Source organism: Xenopus tropicalis, chromosome 5 (assembly GCF_000004195.4).
Source record: "Xenopus tropicalis strain Nigerian chromosome 5, UCB_Xtro_10.0, whole genome shotgun sequence".
NCBI classification, from domain to species: Eukaryota; Metazoa; Chordata; class Amphibia; order Anura; family Pipidae; genus Xenopus; species Xenopus tropicalis.
In genome coordinates this window covers 106,080,770-106,100,685 of record NC_030681.2, presented here as the reverse complement: position 1 = coordinate 106,100,685, position 19,916 = coordinate 106,080,770, and the positions used below count along the sequence as shown (strand labels likewise).

Below are 19,916 nucleotides of genomic sequence, written 5' to 3'. Positions count from 1 at the left end.
TATATATATATATATATATATATATATATATATATATATATATATATATATATACAGGTCCAGAATGTTTGCAATTAAACAGTAAAAAGCTATTGTTCTTCCACTTTTAGCAGTTTACCCCTAAAAATCCTTGTGATGTTCAGGTTTATTTGATAAGATTTTACTGTGAGCTCACAACGAGTTTTACATCTATATTTCCATTCTGTTTTTACCCTGATACAGAATAATGAGGCTGATGCAGTGACACTTAATGGTGAATTAATATATCAAGCTGGCTCACAATATAACTTAAAACCTGTTGCCGGAGAAGTATATGATCAAGGTATGTTTGGGCAAGTATGAACCTCCTTCTTTGTCAGCAGGAAACATCAGTATAAAGGTGGCCATACATGGGCAGATTTAGGCTGCCAATTCGTGTCCTTCAGACTGATAAGGCAGCGTATCTGACTGTCTATGGCAATGATCCCCAACCAGTAGTTTAGGGGCAACATGTCGCTCACCAACCCCTTGGATGTTGCTCTCAGTGCCCCCAAACCAGGTAGTTATTTTTGAATTCCTGACTTGGGGGCGAGTTTTGGTTGAATAAAAACAAGATTAACTACCAAATAAAGCCCCATGTAAGCTGATAGTGTGCATAGAGGCTACCTAATAGCCAATCTTAGCCCTTATTTGGCTCCTCCATGAACTTTTATGGTGCTTGTGTTGCTATTCATTTGACTGGCTCACGAGTAAGAAAGGTTGGGGATCCCTGGTCTATGGGGTGTTCAAACTGGCCTAATTGACGGATATCTGGATAAAAATCATCCAGCTTGTTAATCAAGCAGGTTTAATCTCCCTGTTGCTTTTAGGACTCAATTGGCTCGTTGATGCAGTCCTCGCTCCAACAGCTTATATTCCTGATATTGCCCACCTTAGGTCCTCGCCAAAGGAGCAAAACTTATAGTGTATGGCCAGCTGTATTTTCCCCCAGTTATGATGCACTATCCAATATTGTTACCCTTTTATTTCTAAGAATTATAATGATGAGATATAGATTGAAATATTGATTTTTTTGTTGATCCTTGAGAACGGTTATAGAGTCTAAAGTACTTAATGTTTGGAACTGTAAAATGTTGGTTTGGAGAAGGCCGAAGCAATGCCCAAGGGTGTAGTCAGTTTAAGTAAACAGGAAGAGAAGGATAGACATCACTGCCAAAACCAGCAAGAATTCTTTTAATTACATTACTGGAAAAGCTTACAGTAGGCAAGTCATTTCGTTCCTACAGTACCAATATTCATTTGAATTATTCATAACGTAATTTTATTTAAGCAAATATAAATGCAAGAGTATCATGGGTGATTATGTTGGGTGGCTGAGGGCTAGAGCCAAGAGAGGGCTTTGTTTAGTCTGTTGCAGACTTCATACTCAGCACAATATGGGTAAAGTGCTCCAGAACACCACTGGTTACGCACACTGATCAAGGGCAGAACCCGGCAACAAAGAATCAGATTCATAGAGAGTGTACATTTTTAGTTGTCCGAAGGCCGACTGCTTTTATACAGGTCATGGACTGTGAAATGGTTTCTAAAATCCTCATATTTTACAACAGGCAGCACATTATATTTTATGATACACAAGTTTTATTGTGTCATGTGATGCAAAATAAATCACTAAGCAGCTATCCACTTAAGGCAGAGTGTTTTTATACAGGTCATGGAATTCCAAGGTGACTTTTAATATCACAGGGGGTGCATTATTTATTTTGTATCATTTTATGGTATCATGTCTTTGGTCTTGTGTTTATATATGGTTATAAAACACATTTCCTAATTTCCTTATCTTTTACAATAGGGGGTACATTATTTTATATATAACAATACCTTTCTGAAAGCACAGCGATACATTCAGAACATTTTTAGGGGGTTATATAATAAAGGGTGCCCAGCAGCAGTAACCTATAGCAACCAATCAGCAGGAAGCATTTACCGGTCACCTGTTTAAAAGCAACCACCTAACTGGTTACTGCCTGGGCAGATTTAGTGCCTTTTATTACATATGGGGGTTAAAGTATCAACGTTTTCTGTGTGTGTGATAAGCAAGTATGAAATCAAAAGATGGCTTCAGCATTTGTCTACAGTTTCACAGCTTTTCTATGTTTGCAAATTTCCCTAGAATGCTTATATTTGTGACAGGTATGGGGACATCATACTATGCTGTGGCCGTTGTAAGAAAAAACTCTAGCTACACCATAAACAATCTGAAAGGAGCAAAGTCTTGTCATACTGGGTTCCAGAGGACTGCGGGCTGGAATGTCCCCATTGGCTATCTCATTGACTCTGGCCGAATTGCTGTTGTAGCTTGTAATATCCAAAAAGGTAACTGACTATGCTCAATGATCAATATGTGTCAAATTCCAAAATCCATGTGTAAGAAATATATCAATGTTCTGACACTGTACATTGGCCTTACATAAGTTCTTTTGGCTTCTAGCTGTGAGCAGCTTTTTCTCCCAGAGTTGTGTGCCCGGCTCCACCCAGGCGGACCTCTGTCAGCTTTGTATTGGAGATGCAAATGGCACAAATGTGTGTGATCTGAATGGCAGATACAGTGACTATAGTGGCGCTTTTAGGTAAGCACAAATCCCAAGGAATGCTCCAGTTTGTGCAGCAAAGTCACACTTCTTGCAAAACAACAAGACAAGAGAGGTTATTTATTTACTGCACTTATGTAGCGACCCTGCATATTTCCCCACAATTAGTTGTGAAAAAATCTCATTCAATAAAGGTACATGCACTCCTTTTACTCCTGCATAGTTTTGCTTGGTACCACTGCCTCTTTACTGTTACTTATCGTGCACTGATGCACCAAATGATGCAGCGGAACTATGATGCTACTGCCACCTCCTACAGCAGCCTGAATCAATAGGCACAGAGAAGATGAGCCAAAAGAATTTGGCACAATTGCATCCAATTCCTGACAAGGTCACAAAGTCATGAGCACAACTGCGCCACATAGGCTGCAATTGTTTCAGGCAAACTGTTCAATATACATTAGGGCTCATTTACAAACACAACCAGAGCTGTAGGCGCGCAAAACTGGACACAGTGGTTGAGCATATTGACACCATTTATTAAAGGTACGTGTGCCTAAACATGCATCCCGCACTTGTACAAACGTAGGCCTAGCACCACTGCATCCATGCAGTCTGCCAGTCTGTTTGGATGTATTACGTATGTGTGCGTATTGATGCAGGGGAACACTGGAGCTGCTGCCAACTCAGAGGTGGGAGTATTTCCCAGGTTCTCACTGCTGGCAGTGTCAATACGTGCAGCACACTTGCGCCTACAATATAACACATTTTGATATAATAATGCCCTAAAAGTGTTATTGTATCAACATTTTCCCTATTTCTTTTTAAAACTAGGCATTACCTACAATTTCTAGATTAAATGGCATTATTTACAAGTAAATCAGTTTAGCTTAAAAAATATTTTTCACCTTTAATAATTTTATTCTGCCAATTGTTTTACGCTATTTATCTATGACATGGTAGAGATTTTGGTTGCAAGTCTAGGGAATGGTTTACATTATAATATATATTGCAGTGTGAATTTCTCTCTAGGTGTTTGGTTGAAGGACAAGGCGATGTGGCATTTATAAAACATAGCACAGTGGCTGAAAATTCAGATGGTGAGTAGGATTTATTGCTATGGTATTAAAAGAGAAAGGAAATGTACTATTCCCTTTTAATAAATGTGTACACACAAAGCTGTCTGCAAATATACACAGCTTTTCATACCACAGGAAAGGAATGTGCCATAAATACTGATGCATTATTATAGGATTATGCAAAAGGAATAGAATTAAATACATTTTAAAAAGTGGTTTCAGCTTAAGACTTGGAAGGAAAACACAATTAATAATTACTAATATGCATCTTAATAATGAAACTCAAAGAAGTTGAAAAATGTTTAACAGCACTTTGAAATACTAAACTAATGAAAATGTATAAAGCTTTGCAATATGGATATAACTTTACTTTTGACAGGGCCTTGTGGGGGGATTTATCAGATGTTACAGTGATGTAAAAAAAGCATCAAAATCAATTCAGAACTGTAAAGTCATTTTTACCCTGCCCTAGTTTCTACCATTGGGCTCAATATTTTACATTCAATTCTAGGATGCACTCTGTATGGGGCATTGCCTGATTTTGGTACTTTCTCATAGAGAGAGGATGGGATGTGGGTAGCATGTGCCCATCCCTGGAATGCATTCCTATGTTGTCCATTATTCACAGGCTGTTCCACCTTTTTCATAAAGGAAAATCCTTTATTAATACAGAGTTGGCAAATGGAACAGGGCTTCCTTGCATCTAACATAGCTGTGCTCTGCATCTCTATAGCAGCAATGATCCAGAACTTCAAACTTGTCACAAGAGCTCCCCATCTTGGAAAGTGTCAGTAACACACATGCTCAGTGTGCTCTGGGCAGCTAGTGAGAAGCTGGTAAGAAGCTAAGCTTAGGGGCTGTTGCAAATTATTAAGCAGAAAATGAAGTTGGCCTGTCATATAAGATGATGCTACTGAGCTGATTAATAAATTCTGATACTAATTGCACTGGTCATTGACCTGCTGTGTAGTCTTTATCTATATTTATGACTACACAGCCTTGTATTGTTACATTTATATTCTGTATATACAGTATATTGTGAGTGGGTCCCTAAGCTCAGTAAGTGACAGCAGCACAGAGCATGTTCAGTGAATCAGTAGAAAAGAAGATGGGGAGCTACTGGGGCATATTTGGGGGCACAGATCTTCCCTGCTAAAGGGCTGTGGTTGCCTTGGGCTGGTACAGAAACCCAAAACATCATGTACAGCATTTCTACCCTACTTCTTTAGTTAAGCTTTAGTTCTCCTTTAAGGAGTGCAAATGTACGCCCCATAGAGCTGAAGCACTTGTACCTATATCATTAATAAATAAGCTCTACAGATTTACATTAGGAATTTGTCTAAATAAATAAAAATCCAACTTGTTATGTGCCTTAGAGTCTCTATGCAAGACTATATTGACAAGGAGAACACTTAAGAGAGGACCTTTCTCCATCAAATATACCTGGGCAATTGAGAAAAGTTGATCATGGTGGCTAAATAAAATAGGGCACAAAAATTTGGCAACCCTGTTTGAAAGCAGGGTTAAGGGATGTTTTGTTATTGGTGAAAATACTTGCTAAAATAACTTCTGAAATCCTTATTCAAGGGTATATTTGGTCAGCATTTTGTAGATTCATTCCAAGAACTTCTGTCTTAGCTAATGTTCTCCTGAATGTGTGCTCATTTTTGTCAGTCTTGACACTAGGCTCTAAAGGTCCTGATCAGTACTGTGAACTGCAAGAGAATGGGTAGTCCATCCTACCATTTTGGAGATAAATTTTGTTTGCCCTTATGAATATCAGTCTCAATTTGCCTTCAGCTAAACTGAGACCAGAGATGGTCCGCATTGACCTGGCTGCTTACATTTAAAAGGCTCTTCCACATGTCCTGACAAATTAGTAATCAAAAGTCAAATGGGATTCATAAAATAGGTGTTTTGGGGTTTATGAAATAAGGTGTTTTGAAATTCATAAAATGGTGTTTTTTAGAAAACAATTCCGGAGTTCTAATACTATAATATGGTCACCGACTGAAAGCTACAAACCTTTGTGGTTTCAGTGCTAATGTTTCATGTGTGCCAACTGATGCAACATACTCATTATCCCACAGCATGCTATCCCCAACACATCACAACCAAGGAAAAATTACTTGTTGCCTGTTTAAAGTTCATTGGAAGATAAACTTTTAGGTTCATTTTGCTGAGCCTTGATCTGCCTACAACTATAAATACTTGTTTACTTAGTATTTCCCAACCAGAACTTGCAGGCACTCCAGGCCCACTGTGTGTTCCTTACTCCTTCTCTCCAGGTTGCAGGGCTCAGCCAAAAAAGAAAACTTAGAGAGGAAGAGAAACATGTTCATGATGGGCTCTCTGTATAGATCTTTGGCAGGGGAATGTATGGAGTTACTTAAAATGGTGATGTCTACATAAGGCTGGGTCACTACACCACTATGTAAATGCAAATTATACTATACAATAATATTGGTTTGTTAATTTAACAAAATAAGTGTTAAAACTGGATTATTGTATAACAGTAATATGCTGTGGGGATCGGAGTTTTAATACATATATTGGACAGTTTCCATGGAAGTTTTGTCTCTTGAATATACCATTTTCTGTCTGGAGACTGTATAGTTAATAGATTTTTATTTTAACTCTGAAGGTATTAGTTACAATACAGCCATAATTAGTAACATGTACTTTTAGGTAAAAACACAGATTCATGGGCTCGGGAAGTGATTTCATCTGACTACCAATTACTGTGCCGAGATGGCAGCCATGCAGATATCAGTGAATGGAGACAGTGTAACCTAGCAAGGGTTCCTGCTCATGCTGTTATGACCCGGACTAACACAGATGGATCCCTTATTTATAAAATGCTTCAGGATGGGCAGGTGAGTTGAACAGTTTGGCCCAATGAGTTTTTTTTTTAACAATTCTATAATTATAAACTATGTTAATACATTCTATTAATTAGATGAATGAGGTAAAGTGATTCTCTACTAATGTCTATCGTGATCACAAACTATTTGCATCAACATGTAAATGTTTTTTCATGAATTTGTAAGCCACACAAAATATGCCCATTTTATGACATAAACACTATATAAATACCAATGCCTTTCTTTGTGATAAATATCTTACAAATTATTGGGATTCAATTTAGAAAGCTGAAAAATGCATTTGATAAAACTGGAACTAGCTTATTCAGAATCCCTGTGGTCACTGTCCACATTCCTACCCATTTTATTGCATACATATGGCCTGACGTGATGCTTCAAAATTAATTATATTTGAAAAATATGATATGTAGTTTCCCATTTCACTATGATGCATAGAAATAGATTCTAAAATGCAGTATGTTTCTTTTTTGCAGCAGAAATATAATATCCATAGCTCCGGCTTCAGGATGTTTGACTCTTCAGCCTACAATAGTAACAACCTGCTTTTCAGAGACATGACAACAGAACTGAGAGCCACTGGTAACCAGACATACCAGGCCTGGCTGGGGGATGATTATTTGCAGGCAATGAAAGGAATCAACTGTGATCCTGACAGTAAGGAAACTCTTAGCAAATATCTGTTGCATGTGGAACCCATGGCAACCAACCAGATGTTGGATTTCATTGTTCTGCCTACAGTTGGCTGAAAAAAGCTAAACTGGTTGTTTTGGGTAACTTTCCAGGTGCAAATTTATCCATAGTTTATAAATGAGCCTTTGTCTTATCTTGGTCAGTGACCTATACGATGATGAGTTAAATGTACAGGGCCCTGAATATGGGCATCATCTGGGTGGGACAGTACAGAATTATACTTGTGCACCTATGTCATATTCACGAGTAGGTGCTTTTCCTTATTAACGAGTCTATCCTCTCCATCCTTTAATATATGCTTGAGTATATTGGCTGGTCAGGTTATTAAATACTGCAAAAGCTACATGTTTGCTACATTTGTTTGGCATGTTGCTTTAGTTTCCGTTTGTCCAATAATTCTCTTCCTCAGAATTGCCTAAATCTTTGCGCTGGTGCACCTTATCCACGCCAGAGATATGGAAGTGTGCCGATATGGCCAGAGTCTTTAAAGATAAGAATCTGGATCCATCACTTCAGTGTGTTTCTGCTGACAGTCCCGAAGCTTGTATGGAACTGATACGGGTTAGTGCACTTAACTTGCACAGTCTTCTGTATTCCCTCTCTTATCTACAACAAATTACAGGAAAGTCTCTGCCTTTGCTCATTTTCTTCATTTGCCCTTCAGCAAAAGGAGGTAGATGCAGTGACGTTGGATGGAGGAGATGTTTACAAAGCTGGGAAGACATACGGATTGGTGCCAGCTGCTGGGGAGAGTTATCCCGGTAGGTGTAAAACTGCATACATATGCTGCATTGATTGTAGAGTAGAAAAAACTGAGAAATGGGGTATAATTTAATATGTAATGCAAACAAACTATTACTTAGTTTTTTGTTTGGTTTTTTTTGCACTAAAAATCATGAATTTGAATTATGGTTTTAAAAACTAAAATTTTCAATATTTATTAAGCAAAAAACTTGAGTGTACAACTTTTGCATCTGAAAGCTTGCAAGGTCATGTAGAAGTCAATGGAAGCTGTCCAACTACTGGTTTGTGGGCCCCTGAGCAGTTGGTCCTATTTATAGCCCCTCTACAGCAGCTCTTTATGGAACCCAAAGATTTTTTACTAGAATCTAATTGGGAATAGGACTTTTTGGGTTAGAAACTTATCTACCTCCACTGTAAATGTAACTGTGTGCTGTCCATTCATTTATCTTTCACTTTTTTTTCAGAGACCAATCTTTCTAGCAGTTACTATGCAGTGGCCTTGGTCCGTAGAGACCCTTTGAATGCCTTTACCATTCATGATCTGAAAGGCAAGAAATCCTGCCACACAGGCTATGAGCGCACAGCTGGATGGAATGTACCCATAGGAGCCCTCATCAAGCTGGGCTCCATTAGGCCAGATGAATGCAATACAGCCAAAGGTACTTCTTTTCTCTTTATGTGATCCTATAATTTTTTTTCTGTAGGCACACTGACCCTAACCTAATAACAAAGCTGCAAACTGACACCGGTACCATTACAAACTGCATTTTTACCAGCTAACTCCATCTTTACCTCGTCTAATGTTCTGGTGTTAGTGATAAGGCCTTTATGTTGCTAAAGGTTATTCTTCTAACAGTAATGTTAATAGAACATAATAGCAGCTTCTAAAGGTTCCTTCTTAGAAGAGGCTACATGGGAGACCCAGAACATGCATTTAATTTACAAGTTACTTTACAATGACTAAAGTATATAGTGGATGTATGCTTTCATCTATAAGCAGCACACAGGGACAGACTCAGAATTCCAAACTGTTTTAGATTTTACTCAGTTATTACCACTTTCCTGACTGAATTAGAAAAGTGTTTAACAATTTGACACATTTATTTAAGTACCGGTAGATTAATGTAACAGTTCATCAAACTACATTCTGGCGGGGTGTTAGACCACAGCAGCATTGTTTTATATCTTTATTTAAATGTACTGTTCAGATCTTTATTAAATTAGATCTGTAGTTTTGCATGAGTGTGTCTATTGTTATTGTTCACCTAAATCTCAAACTGACTGACAAATATCATGCATTTTTTTTTCTTCTCAAAGCTGTGGCTAATTTTTTCTCTGGGAGTTGTGTGCCAGGGGCCAACCAGAAAAATTTTCCACCCGAACTCTGCAAGCTATGTAAAGGTGACAGCAAAGGACAAAATAAGTGTGAGAAGGATACTCGGGAACAGTATTTTGGGTATTCTGGTGCATTTAGGTAAAGATTACATGCTTAAAGATTACATGCAGGAGACATACAGTTTGTGTATGGCTCTCTTTGCTCAATAAATTAAGATTGGGGCACTCGTTAAATCCCTATATTTAATTGCAAATAGTACAAAAGCAACATACTGTTATTTTTTTTTTTTTTTTTGGAAATATATGCTCAATTTAATGTGGTGTCAGCAACACATTTAAAAAAAAGTAAATTATTAAATACTAAGGAAGTTGAGTAACGCTAAAAATAGCAGATCCCACAGAGGCTGGGCCTCCCAGAAGTAAAGTTGGGGAGAAAAAATACAGCAAAGGAGACCCTGAACTGTTGGGCAGCAGAAATCTTATATCAGGAAAGTATGGGGTAATATTTCACTTTCAAAACTACAGCAATTGGTCTATTTAGTTGCCAAATGTTTAGCAAGTGGTGATGCAACACACTGGGAAATTTGCTCCTGTTCTAACTTTTTTGAAGCATGTTGCTGGCATCAAAATGAGTATATACAGTATTTTTCAGAAAACAATATTTCTCAGTTTTAACATTTGATATATTGTATTTGTACTATTTGCAATTAAATATTAGGTTTAAATACCAAGTCAGTATTTTACATTATAATTTGTTTATTTGTTTGTTTTCTTATGTATACAGTATATTGGATAATATATTTTTGTACTGAGCTAAATTACTGTGTGGAAACTCCTAGTATTATTTTCAAGTACACCAATATTCTGTGGGCAAAATAAAACTAAAAATATACATAATATAGTAAAGTAAAAATATACATAATATTTCTACCACCATGTAGACCAACATAAGGTAGTCTACTTTTAATCAGGGTGTATTTCTTTAATGTACTGTAAAGACAATAGACAGCCTCATGGGCCTGCATATCTAATAGTTTAACATCTTCTATAATGCATTTTTTCAACAGCAGATGTGGAATTGGCAACATTATTTCACAGATATAGATTGTGTGCTTAATATGGGGAGAGAAAGAAGGCTTATAGAGGGAATAAGAATGCAAATAATTTAGAATGACAGAATTGGGCCTTTATGCATACAGTAAATATGTTCCTCCACAGATACAATATGCAAAAGAGGAAATGGCAAGAACAGAGGAGAAATTCAAATAAAATTATATGTATTTACCTAGAGCCAATGTGCTTTTTTTGAACAACAAAGATGCAAGGGTTTGGGAATTAAGCCAGTACATAAGGGAACAGTGGTGGCTATAAAGGATAAAATGTATTATGTCAAAACATCAGATGGTTGCGTTTGGCCAACATCAACTTCTTGACATAATAGGATAATAATGTGAAGACTGAGGCTAACTCATCCATGTGTTACCTGAATTACAGATGTCTGGCAGAGAAAGCTGGAGATGTGGCCTTTGTGAAACATGCAACTGTGTTTGAACTCACTGACGGTATTTCATTTTGTTCTTTTCCTGGTTTCTATCTAACATGAGATGAGATGAGAATAGACAGTGCCTTGCAAAAGTATACAGACCCACCTTCACCAATATTCAATTTTCTGAATAACAAATCCTACACTGACATTTTGTTTCTCTCTGATATCTTTATTTCAAACAACAGAAGCACATGTTATTAATAATAATTAGATGCAGAAGTGTTAGGCACAATAATCGTTTTTCAACTGTGCAAGCTTAGAGCTTTCACAGCACAGCCATTAAATACTTACACAATCAAACATATTTCATTTTTTATTTAGTACGTTGCGCCTTATCTATATCAGTGCTGTAAACATGTTAAACCTAAATCTCCTCTGTCTCAGTGTTGGAAATAGATTTTGGAACATTTTCTATTTGCAAGACTGAAGAAAATGTTCCTAGTCCAATTAATGTTAAGTAAAGGACTTATCTAATCTATAGACCAGTCCTGCATTCATGTACATACATTGGCTGGGGAGTTTGGATGATTTTGATAACAATGGTTGACCATCTGGATAAGTATAGCAAATCAGGAGTTGTTTTTGACCACCCTTCAAGAGTTTGAACATATTGCCTGCTAATGCACAGTTCTGATCATATGGAACAATGAAATGTGGCCATGTACAGTACATGTATGGCTACTCATGCCGAGCCTGTCTCCATTTGGCCTGTGGGTGAGTCAGTTGGATACCAGCCACATTTACATTGGGTCCAGTGCAGTTAGAGTAAAACAAGCGTGTATCTTATTGACTGATATGGATTCTTGCAATGGTGCAAATAAGTAAGAAAATGCACCAGGAGTAATATGCGGTAATAATAAGTTTTCAGATGTCAAATGCTTTTTTCTTTTAGGGCAAAGCACAGAGTCCTGGGCAAAGAATCTAAAGTCCAGTGATTTTCAGCTGCTGTGTCCTAATGGTGCTCGGGCAGAAGTAAGCCAGTACCCTGACTGTAATTGGGCTCAGGTTCCAGCACATGCAGTTATGGTTCATCCTGATACAAACATACATGCAGTCTATGGCCTCTTGGCTAATGCCCAGGTAAGTGTGTGTATAAACTATAACAGTGTTAATTCTTGTTTTACTCTTTGTTTTATAACAGCAAAATGCATTAAGATTTTGCAAAATGGATGGAAATAACAACTGGAAATCATCATAGTGACATATTCCAAACCACATAAATTAATACTTGATAGTTATCTTGTTTTTATTATATTAAGTGTATTGAATATACAGTTGTGATGTTTCATAGAACCAGCACCATTTGCTAATGCAACAGCCTTGGTTTAGCCATTCACCTTATTTTGGGAAAATTGTACAGAAACTGAAAATTTAAATTGTTACCTACTAATACTGTGGAATGAAAAAATATTGATCCAAATGATAGTAGAGACCTTTGAAGCTCATTTAGGCATGCTGGTAATCAATTTATGATATACAGGCACCATGAATAAGGTGTAAAATATATCCTTACAACTGGTCTAAATAATGCTATCAGTTTTAATTGTTTCTTAGGGATGTCAGTTGTGTCACATGACTCACTGAAACTTGTGTAGTAAAATATAAGGTTATTAGTTACCTTAAATGCCTAGTACTTGTCTAATATAACTCAGCATGTGGCCTTCTGCTTTTATACAGTTATGGAAAATGACTATTACTTTCTGAATCCTTATAGTTTATAAAAGTGCATTATTCTCTATAAATGTGTATGCCTTGTTCCTATTCTAATTCAGAGCCTTCTTATTGGGTGAATACCATTTCTATTTAGCTATGGGGGACCCTTTCCTCCTTGTTTTCAGTCAGACTGCTGCTAGAAAATGTTGGCTTCACAGAAGGGAATTCTGGCTCAGTGCTTTCCTTTCTCTGAATTCACTTTGGCTGGGTCCAAAATTTTGAGAGCAATAACATAGTTGGCTAAAAATTTTGTTTCTGTAAGTATAACCAAGTGAAAGAATAGTACAATATACAGACAACTATCAAAAAACCTACATGATCATCCTAATTGTTCATAGTCATTAGGATAATTTTATTAAATAGCATTACTTGTGTTTAACTACAGAGACAGAATGAGAAATAAAACTTTATTTAACAATGGGCAAAGACAAAATCTTATAAATGACAGAAAAAATGGACCATCTATCTCAGATATTACAGATACTACAGATATGGAGCAGCAAAAGGTTGGCTAAATGTTGGGACTGGCAAGTAGATTTCTTCTGCTAGGGGATCAGAAAAATGTAAATTCTGCAATGGCTGGATATACATATTAATGTATGTATGTATATCTTTATTTATAAAGCGCCACTTATGTATGCAGCGCTGTACAGTAGAATGTTAAGAACCAGGTATTGTTTATAGTGAAAACATTACTACTTAATACTGAACTGAATGGCTTACGTCCCATCAGCACATTGGCAGCTAATCCAAAGAACTCTCTGGGGAATTACCCATCAGGACAGGCGCTCTACCAATAGATTTCTGTGTCAAAAAAAGGAAAGCATTTTTTTTATTACTTTTATTGAATTCAGGAGGAATACTGGCATGGAAAATTACATTTTGAAAAGCAGCAAATAAAAATTTTATGTGTATGTTTTTTTTGCACAGGAATATTATGGGAATGACAACAGCTCTCAGTTTAAAATGTTTGATTCATCGAGTTACAATGCAAATGACCTGATCTTTAAGGACTCCACCTATAAAATAGTTCCTGTCCAAGAGAAGAAAACATATAGCCAGTGGCTAGGCAGTGGTTACTTGGAATCATTGGAAGGTATGCAGTGTTCTTCCAGTGCAGGTAGGTAGCTCTTAACAGTGTTTTTATTTGTTTGTTTTTTTAAATAGATTTTTGTAGATTCTAATACAAGGTAAAAAAAACTAAAAGTGGCCATACACGCACTTATATTATTGTATGAAACAAAGTTTCCTACAAGAATTGGTGCATGTATGGTGGGAGACAAAGCGACCAATACCGGTAATAGCCTTGGATATTGGCCATCTTGTTGATCAGGCAGGACTGAAAATTTTTATCTGGCGCCTTTGAAGGTGTCCGATTATCGGAATGTTAATGCTGAATCGGCAGACAGGGGTAAATAATTTATTTGTTTTTACCTGCTTATCTGACAATTCATCTCTTAACCTTAGTAAGAACTTAGACCAATGATCTTTCCAACAACCAATGGTTGTAATTGTAGCATGCCACTTTAATAATACACCATAATAAAACCTTAAATTAGTGCTGTATCTCTCTGCTGAAGCCCCATGTTAGAGGTTCATTGTGCATTAGCAGATAAGGAAATGGAGAGGATCTGTCAGCATGAACAAATGAAACAGTGGAATGTGCCAAGCAAACGTATGACTGCTCGTTTGTTATCCACCGGGTAATTGGGAAGATATTATGGAGTATCAGCCAGTATATGGCCAGCTGTAGTCATGATGCATGAGGGCCATCTAACAATATAAAACATATTTGTGCTATATAGATGCTAATCAAATAAAAACATGTATTTTGGCCATATGTAATCAAAACTATGGTGTTTGCCATCGTAAACATGCCAGTGAAGAAAACACCTCACTCACTGGGTGGATTTCAAAATGTTCTGTGTGAGTACTGACAGGTGGACGCAGCGTATCAGTGCTTTCTCCCCCAGCATATTTACGGCTGCAGAGAAAATGCAACATGTGACATAATGTGATATAATGGTTACGTAGCAGAGTGTTGTACCATGTTAGCCATAGTTCAGGAAAGAGAAAAAAACTTTTTTTGTGGTAACACGATACTGTATATTGGCTAACTAATATGTACAGTATAAGAATTTTGAGAAAAAATTACATCTCTTCAACATGATTTTCAAAGTGAGATTCTTTCATAGCAAACTGGGAAGGGAATAGATCAAACCCTGTTTAGAATGTATATGTAGTGAAGTGTCCATCCACTGAGGCTACTGTGTGAACCTTAGAGAAAACAACTCAGCCGGCCTCCTCCACTCATTGCCAAGCAAATATGGCAGGAAACAAATCTTACCAATGTACTGATGGTCTTTTCTTGCATGTGTATCACATGTATGTATGTATAACTTTATTGATAAAGTGCCACAAGGGTACGCAGCGCTGTATAATTGTACAATATACAAAATTACACACATGGAGGACAAGTGTTATAATAAATACAACAAATACACTGAGAGTAAGTGTCATGCGGTATGAGACACAGTAGGAAGGAGGTTCCTGCCCCATAGAGCTTACAATCTAAGTTTATAATTTAGTTATAAATAAGTTTATTGTTTTCCCTGTGAGGTAGTTATAATGGCAGGCTGCATTTTAAGGTATGAATGATCTCCCCCTCTTTTTTTTTACAGCAAAATTACGAGTGAATATCACGTTTTTACTAATAAGCGCTCTCCTGCTCATTACATTCTCTGTATAACTGCTGGCAACTGAACCAGAACATAACTGGAAATTGAAGATGTGCAAAAAAATCCATCACATTGTGTCAAATAAAGATTGGCATCTATTGGAAATTACTGGACTTCATTCCCTGTTCACCTACCTTATTGTCCTCTACACCTTTAAAGCCACCGTTGAATACCACGAGGGAATATTATTCACCTTTCCCTGGAGAGAAGACTTTTGAAATCATTTATTTATTGTGCCAGCATTTATCTATTAGATCTTTTCATGCAAGCAGATGGATACTTTTAGTCACCTGTGGGTATTGGTAATGTTCCTCTACAATGTTGCTGTGTACTGAAGCTATTATTATATTTATGCATCAGCCTATTTGACACTGTGTGTTAAATATTAAAAAAGGATCCAAATACAAAGTTGTAGTGAGTCGTACACATGTTTTTATGGGTTTGTGCATGTTTTTGCCTACATTATGCCTAGTTGTTAAAAATATTTACATTGAAGCTGAACTCTACCAATAACAAATAGAAATGTAAAGGTCCCCATACAACGTGAAGATTCGAGCGGATCTTCACCCGATATCCCCACCTACGGGTAGGTGATATCGGGGAACGTGTAGGCTAATTCGATTGTTTGGCCCTGGGGCCAAACGATCAAATTATATTGGCGGCAATGGGGCAGTCGGTTCAGGGACCACATCAACGAGCCGATGCGGTCCCCGATCCAACTAGATTTTTTAACCTGCCCAATTTCAGGGAAGGCCCGTCGGTAGTGCCCATACACGGGCCGATTAGCTGCCGAATCAGTCTAAGGGACCAATATCGGCAGCTAGAATCGGCCTGTGTATGGGGACCTTAATTCTAAGCTACTTTCTAACAATTATTCATCAAAAGATATTCTATGGTTTCATATGTAGTTTAAATGTATGTGTATTAGGTTCTGACTCTTGATACAGTATAGCATAAGTCAGTTCTCCTCCTGGGCTGTTAAAGGGGTTGCTTACCTTTAAATTAACTTTTAGTATAATGTAGAGAGTGCTATACTGAGACAACTTGCAATTGGTCTTCTTTCTTATTTGCGGTTTTTGAATTATTTGGCTTTTTGTTTAGCAGCCCTCCAGTTTGGAATTTCGGCAATTGAGTATTGACGCGGGTCACTGTGGGAACCACCTTCAAAGATTCCCCTATGTCAGTAGGTGCACTATGTTTGATTCATCTGACCGGCAGTGCACGCTGGCACTTAAATGTGCAAATGCAAGAAGTGGTTTTAAATGCAAGATTCGCTCAACAGCTATGGCCTTTGCACAACTGCAGCTGTGAATGAGCCCTTATGTCTTTGGTTCCACTGTGAAAGATTAGAAATGCTAGTGCAATCCCCAAACTAAATAAACATGAAATTATTGTCCCTAACATGTTCAGGGCTTTTCATTGTTAATTATTGTCTAATGTTGTTTACACTGACTTTTTTCTTACAGAGTGAAACAGTAAAAATAGTCTAGTTATGCAATAGCATTTTTATTTAGAGGAATAATTATGTCTTTCCTGATAAATGGCTTTATGGCAGTGCAAAGGTTTCCTATTGCAAGACAACCATTTAACCCATTGTATGATGGGGCTTAGAATGTTATTTTTAACAGAGGCCCACCATTTCCCAAGCAATGTTTGTCTTTGTTTTCACTGATACTGAATTAAGCCATAATTTGGCAAATAATGATTTTGGGTGAAACAACATGAAATGCAGTACAGTAAAGGAAATCATTTTGGGGTCTGTCCGAAGCTGAAATTATCTGAATGGTCACAGTAGTGAACTACACTTTCAAATACTCTTTTACCTTTTATTAGTCTGCAGTCTTTACTACTAACTGCTTTTCATTTATGTCACAATACTATCCTTATGTGCGCTTCCTTTTTTGTTTTAGATTTCTTTTCTCACAAAAGCTCTTGCATGCAGTCTGGGCAGGGCAGTGCTTATGGGTACTGGGTGCCAAGATACTGTTGATTGGTGTCTTGTAATTCTTTTTCCATTTCTTGCACTCTTATTTCAGAGCCTCCCATTTTTCTTTATCTGCATCTCTTGCCTATTGTGCCTTTCTGCCTTTCATTGACAACAAAGGTGTAGAGCACAAAACCACACTGATAAGGGTTAACCCCCAATTAATAAGAAATGTGAGGCTTCTGAAAAGCTTTTTTAAACCCACTTTAAAAAGATCAAATCGCACTTAACTCCAAATGCATAATCTGTATCTAAAATTTGCAGCATTGTTATTATTCGCTACTTCAGAATCAGATACATAAGAAGAAAGTGCACACTTTAGCATCTTGGATACATTAAGGAAAGGTACATAGTTAAACATAACATGACACATCAAACTGGAAATGTAACCCCTTTGGCACTCTTGTATGGAGATAGAAAATCCAGCGCACTTCCACTTTATGTAGTAGATTCAATTTGTCTCCCCCTCTTTATGGTAAAACAACTTTATGGGCTGGTATTCAAAATCAGCACTGGCATTTAAAGTACCAAACAGCCCTCACCAGCCCACTAAGTAGAGACTGTCTATGGCATCTTGAAGCAGCCCCTCTGGCATTTGCCAGAATCCACAGATTGCCAGTCTGTGCCTGGCACAAGGGTCCATGTGACCATTGGGTTAATAAATCAGTCCCCCTGTGTGGGGGGCCCTCCTTACTTAGTAGCATGGGGCCCTGTAAATCCTGATAGCAGCCCCAAAAGTAGGTTTGAGTAAATAATATTTCACTGCCTATTATAACAGAAATTGCAATATATAATTTGTTTTGTACAGTCCAACACAAAAGTTGGGCAATAAAGGAGATGAGGGCCCGGATGAAAAAGTAAAGCGAAAGCTGCATCAGTCTGAGTGGCACATGGAAACTGTACACAGGTTACGTGTAGGTGCTGGACAGAGACTTTGAAGTTGACCTGAAAGATTGAATGAGGCTAGAAATGGTTGGGCATGCAAGTATTGGCTACTGTGAACTGTTCCATTTGTGTTTTGGGGGTAAGTGAGTGCAACAGGGCCATATAATCAGCGTGACTGATTCAGTGCTGCACAATGTGAGCATGAGGGAGGTGTTTGGTGAGTAGCTTGTAAATGGTGTGGCCTTAAAGCAGTGATCCCCAACCAGTGGCTCAGGGGCAACATGTCGCTCACCAACCCCTTGGGTGTTGCTCTCAGTGCCCCCAAACCAGGTAGTTATTTTTGAATTTCTGACTTGGGGGCAAGTTTTGGTTGAATAAGAAGATTTACTACCAAATAAAGCCCCCTGTAAGCTGATAGTGTGCATAGAGGCTGCCTAATAGCCAATCTTAGCCCTTATTTGGCACCTCCATAAAGTTTTACAATGCTTGTGTTGCTCCTCCAATCTTTTTACATTTGACTGTGGCTCATGAGTAAGAAAGGTTGGGCATCCCTGTCTTAAAGGAACAGTTCAGTGTACAAATTAAACTGGTTAATAAATAAATAGACTACGCAAAATGAAAAATGTTTTCCATATAGTTAGTTAGGCAAAAATGTTTATGTCTATAAAGGCTGGAGTGGGCAGATGTCTAATATAATGGCCAGAACTTTCTGCTTTAAGCTCTCTAACCTCTAAGTTAGTCAGTGACTTTCGGGGGGCCACATGGGACATAACTGTTCAGTTAGTTTGTTTTTTAATCTGACCTGCGTGCTCACAAACTAACTGAACAATTATGTCCCATGTGGCCCCCCGAAAGTCACTGACTAACTAAGAGGTCGATTTGGAAGAGAATTAGTACCAGCCTTCTCTTTTACAATACAGGTACACCATTACCCATCCAACCACAAACTTAAACTGTTTAAATTTGCACATAGTGATGTATTATTATTATTTGGTGAAAATTATGTGAGAACCACCAGCAAAGTGTCAATAGACAGTTAGGACCCCCAGTTAAACTGAAGCACATATAATAACAGTGTTGTATTAGCGCTTGGTGTTAACTGCAGTGCATTGTATTGTTTGCTTTAAGTTATTATATCATGTGTTATGGTATAATATACTTTTGTAGGTACTGATTTCCATGCAAAATAATATGTCATAGCTCTGGGTGGGATGGAACCCAGTGCATGGTTTTTATTGTATGTTTATGTTATCACACAAAAGGGTGTGGTGTGCCAAAGCAAACTATTTCCCAAATAAATTACACTTTTCTACTTTTCTAAGATATTCGAGTGGCCCATAGCTCCTTTTTTCTTTTTTTTAGCTTGGAATTAAATGTCTGTCTAAGATGATGCTCTTGAAAGGACTTTAATAAGCAAATCACAAAAATAAATTAAAAAATGGAAACCTATAATCAGAGACAATGCTGGGTCACTGCTGGCTGTGATGACTGGCAGACCCTCTGGCAATACTGCACCTATTAGTAACTTTGAGATCAAAATTAGGTGGTGATCATAATCACGCCAAGCTGCTTATTATACAAAGTATAATAGTTTGGAAGCAATACTCATTATTGCAATAAAATATTCTGTGAATTTTCTGCCTCAAGCAGTCATATAATTATGATGAGGCACCAGGTAATACTTAGGTAATACATTATGTGCTAAACCAAGGCACAAACCAAGGCACAATCTGCACTTTGCTCATTG

General features: G+C 37.5%; 1 protein-coding gene across 1 annotated transcript in view; it reads left to right on the top strand.

Moving 5' to 3' along the window:
* The window catches only part of meltf (melanotransferrin), a 32,239-nt gene extending 16,531 nt beyond the window's left edge, over positions 1-15,708 (top strand). The window contains exons 3-16 of the mRNA XM_002937831.4: positions 223-322; positions 2,173-2,355; positions 2,471-2,609; positions 3,603-3,670; positions 6,338-6,525; positions 7,008-7,188; positions 7,634-7,785; positions 7,889-7,985; positions 8,433-8,627; positions 9,286-9,442; positions 10,798-10,865; positions 11,742-11,929; positions 13,493-13,682; positions 15,244-15,708. Of these exons, the coding sequence (XP_002937877.2) occupies positions 223-322; positions 2,173-2,355; positions 2,471-2,609; positions 3,603-3,670; positions 6,338-6,525; positions 7,008-7,188; positions 7,634-7,785; positions 7,889-7,985; positions 8,433-8,627; positions 9,286-9,442; positions 10,798-10,865; positions 11,742-11,929; positions 13,493-13,682; positions 15,244-15,311 (1,974 nt within the window). The 3' untranslated portion in view covers positions 15,312-15,708. The remainder of the gene's footprint in view (positions 1-222; positions 323-2,172; positions 2,356-2,470; positions 2,610-3,602; positions 3,671-6,337; positions 6,526-7,007; positions 7,189-7,633; positions 7,786-7,888; positions 7,986-8,432; positions 8,628-9,285; positions 9,443-10,797; positions 10,866-11,741; positions 11,930-13,492; positions 13,683-15,243) is intronic.
* Positions 15,709-19,916: the final 4,208 nt, after the last annotated feature.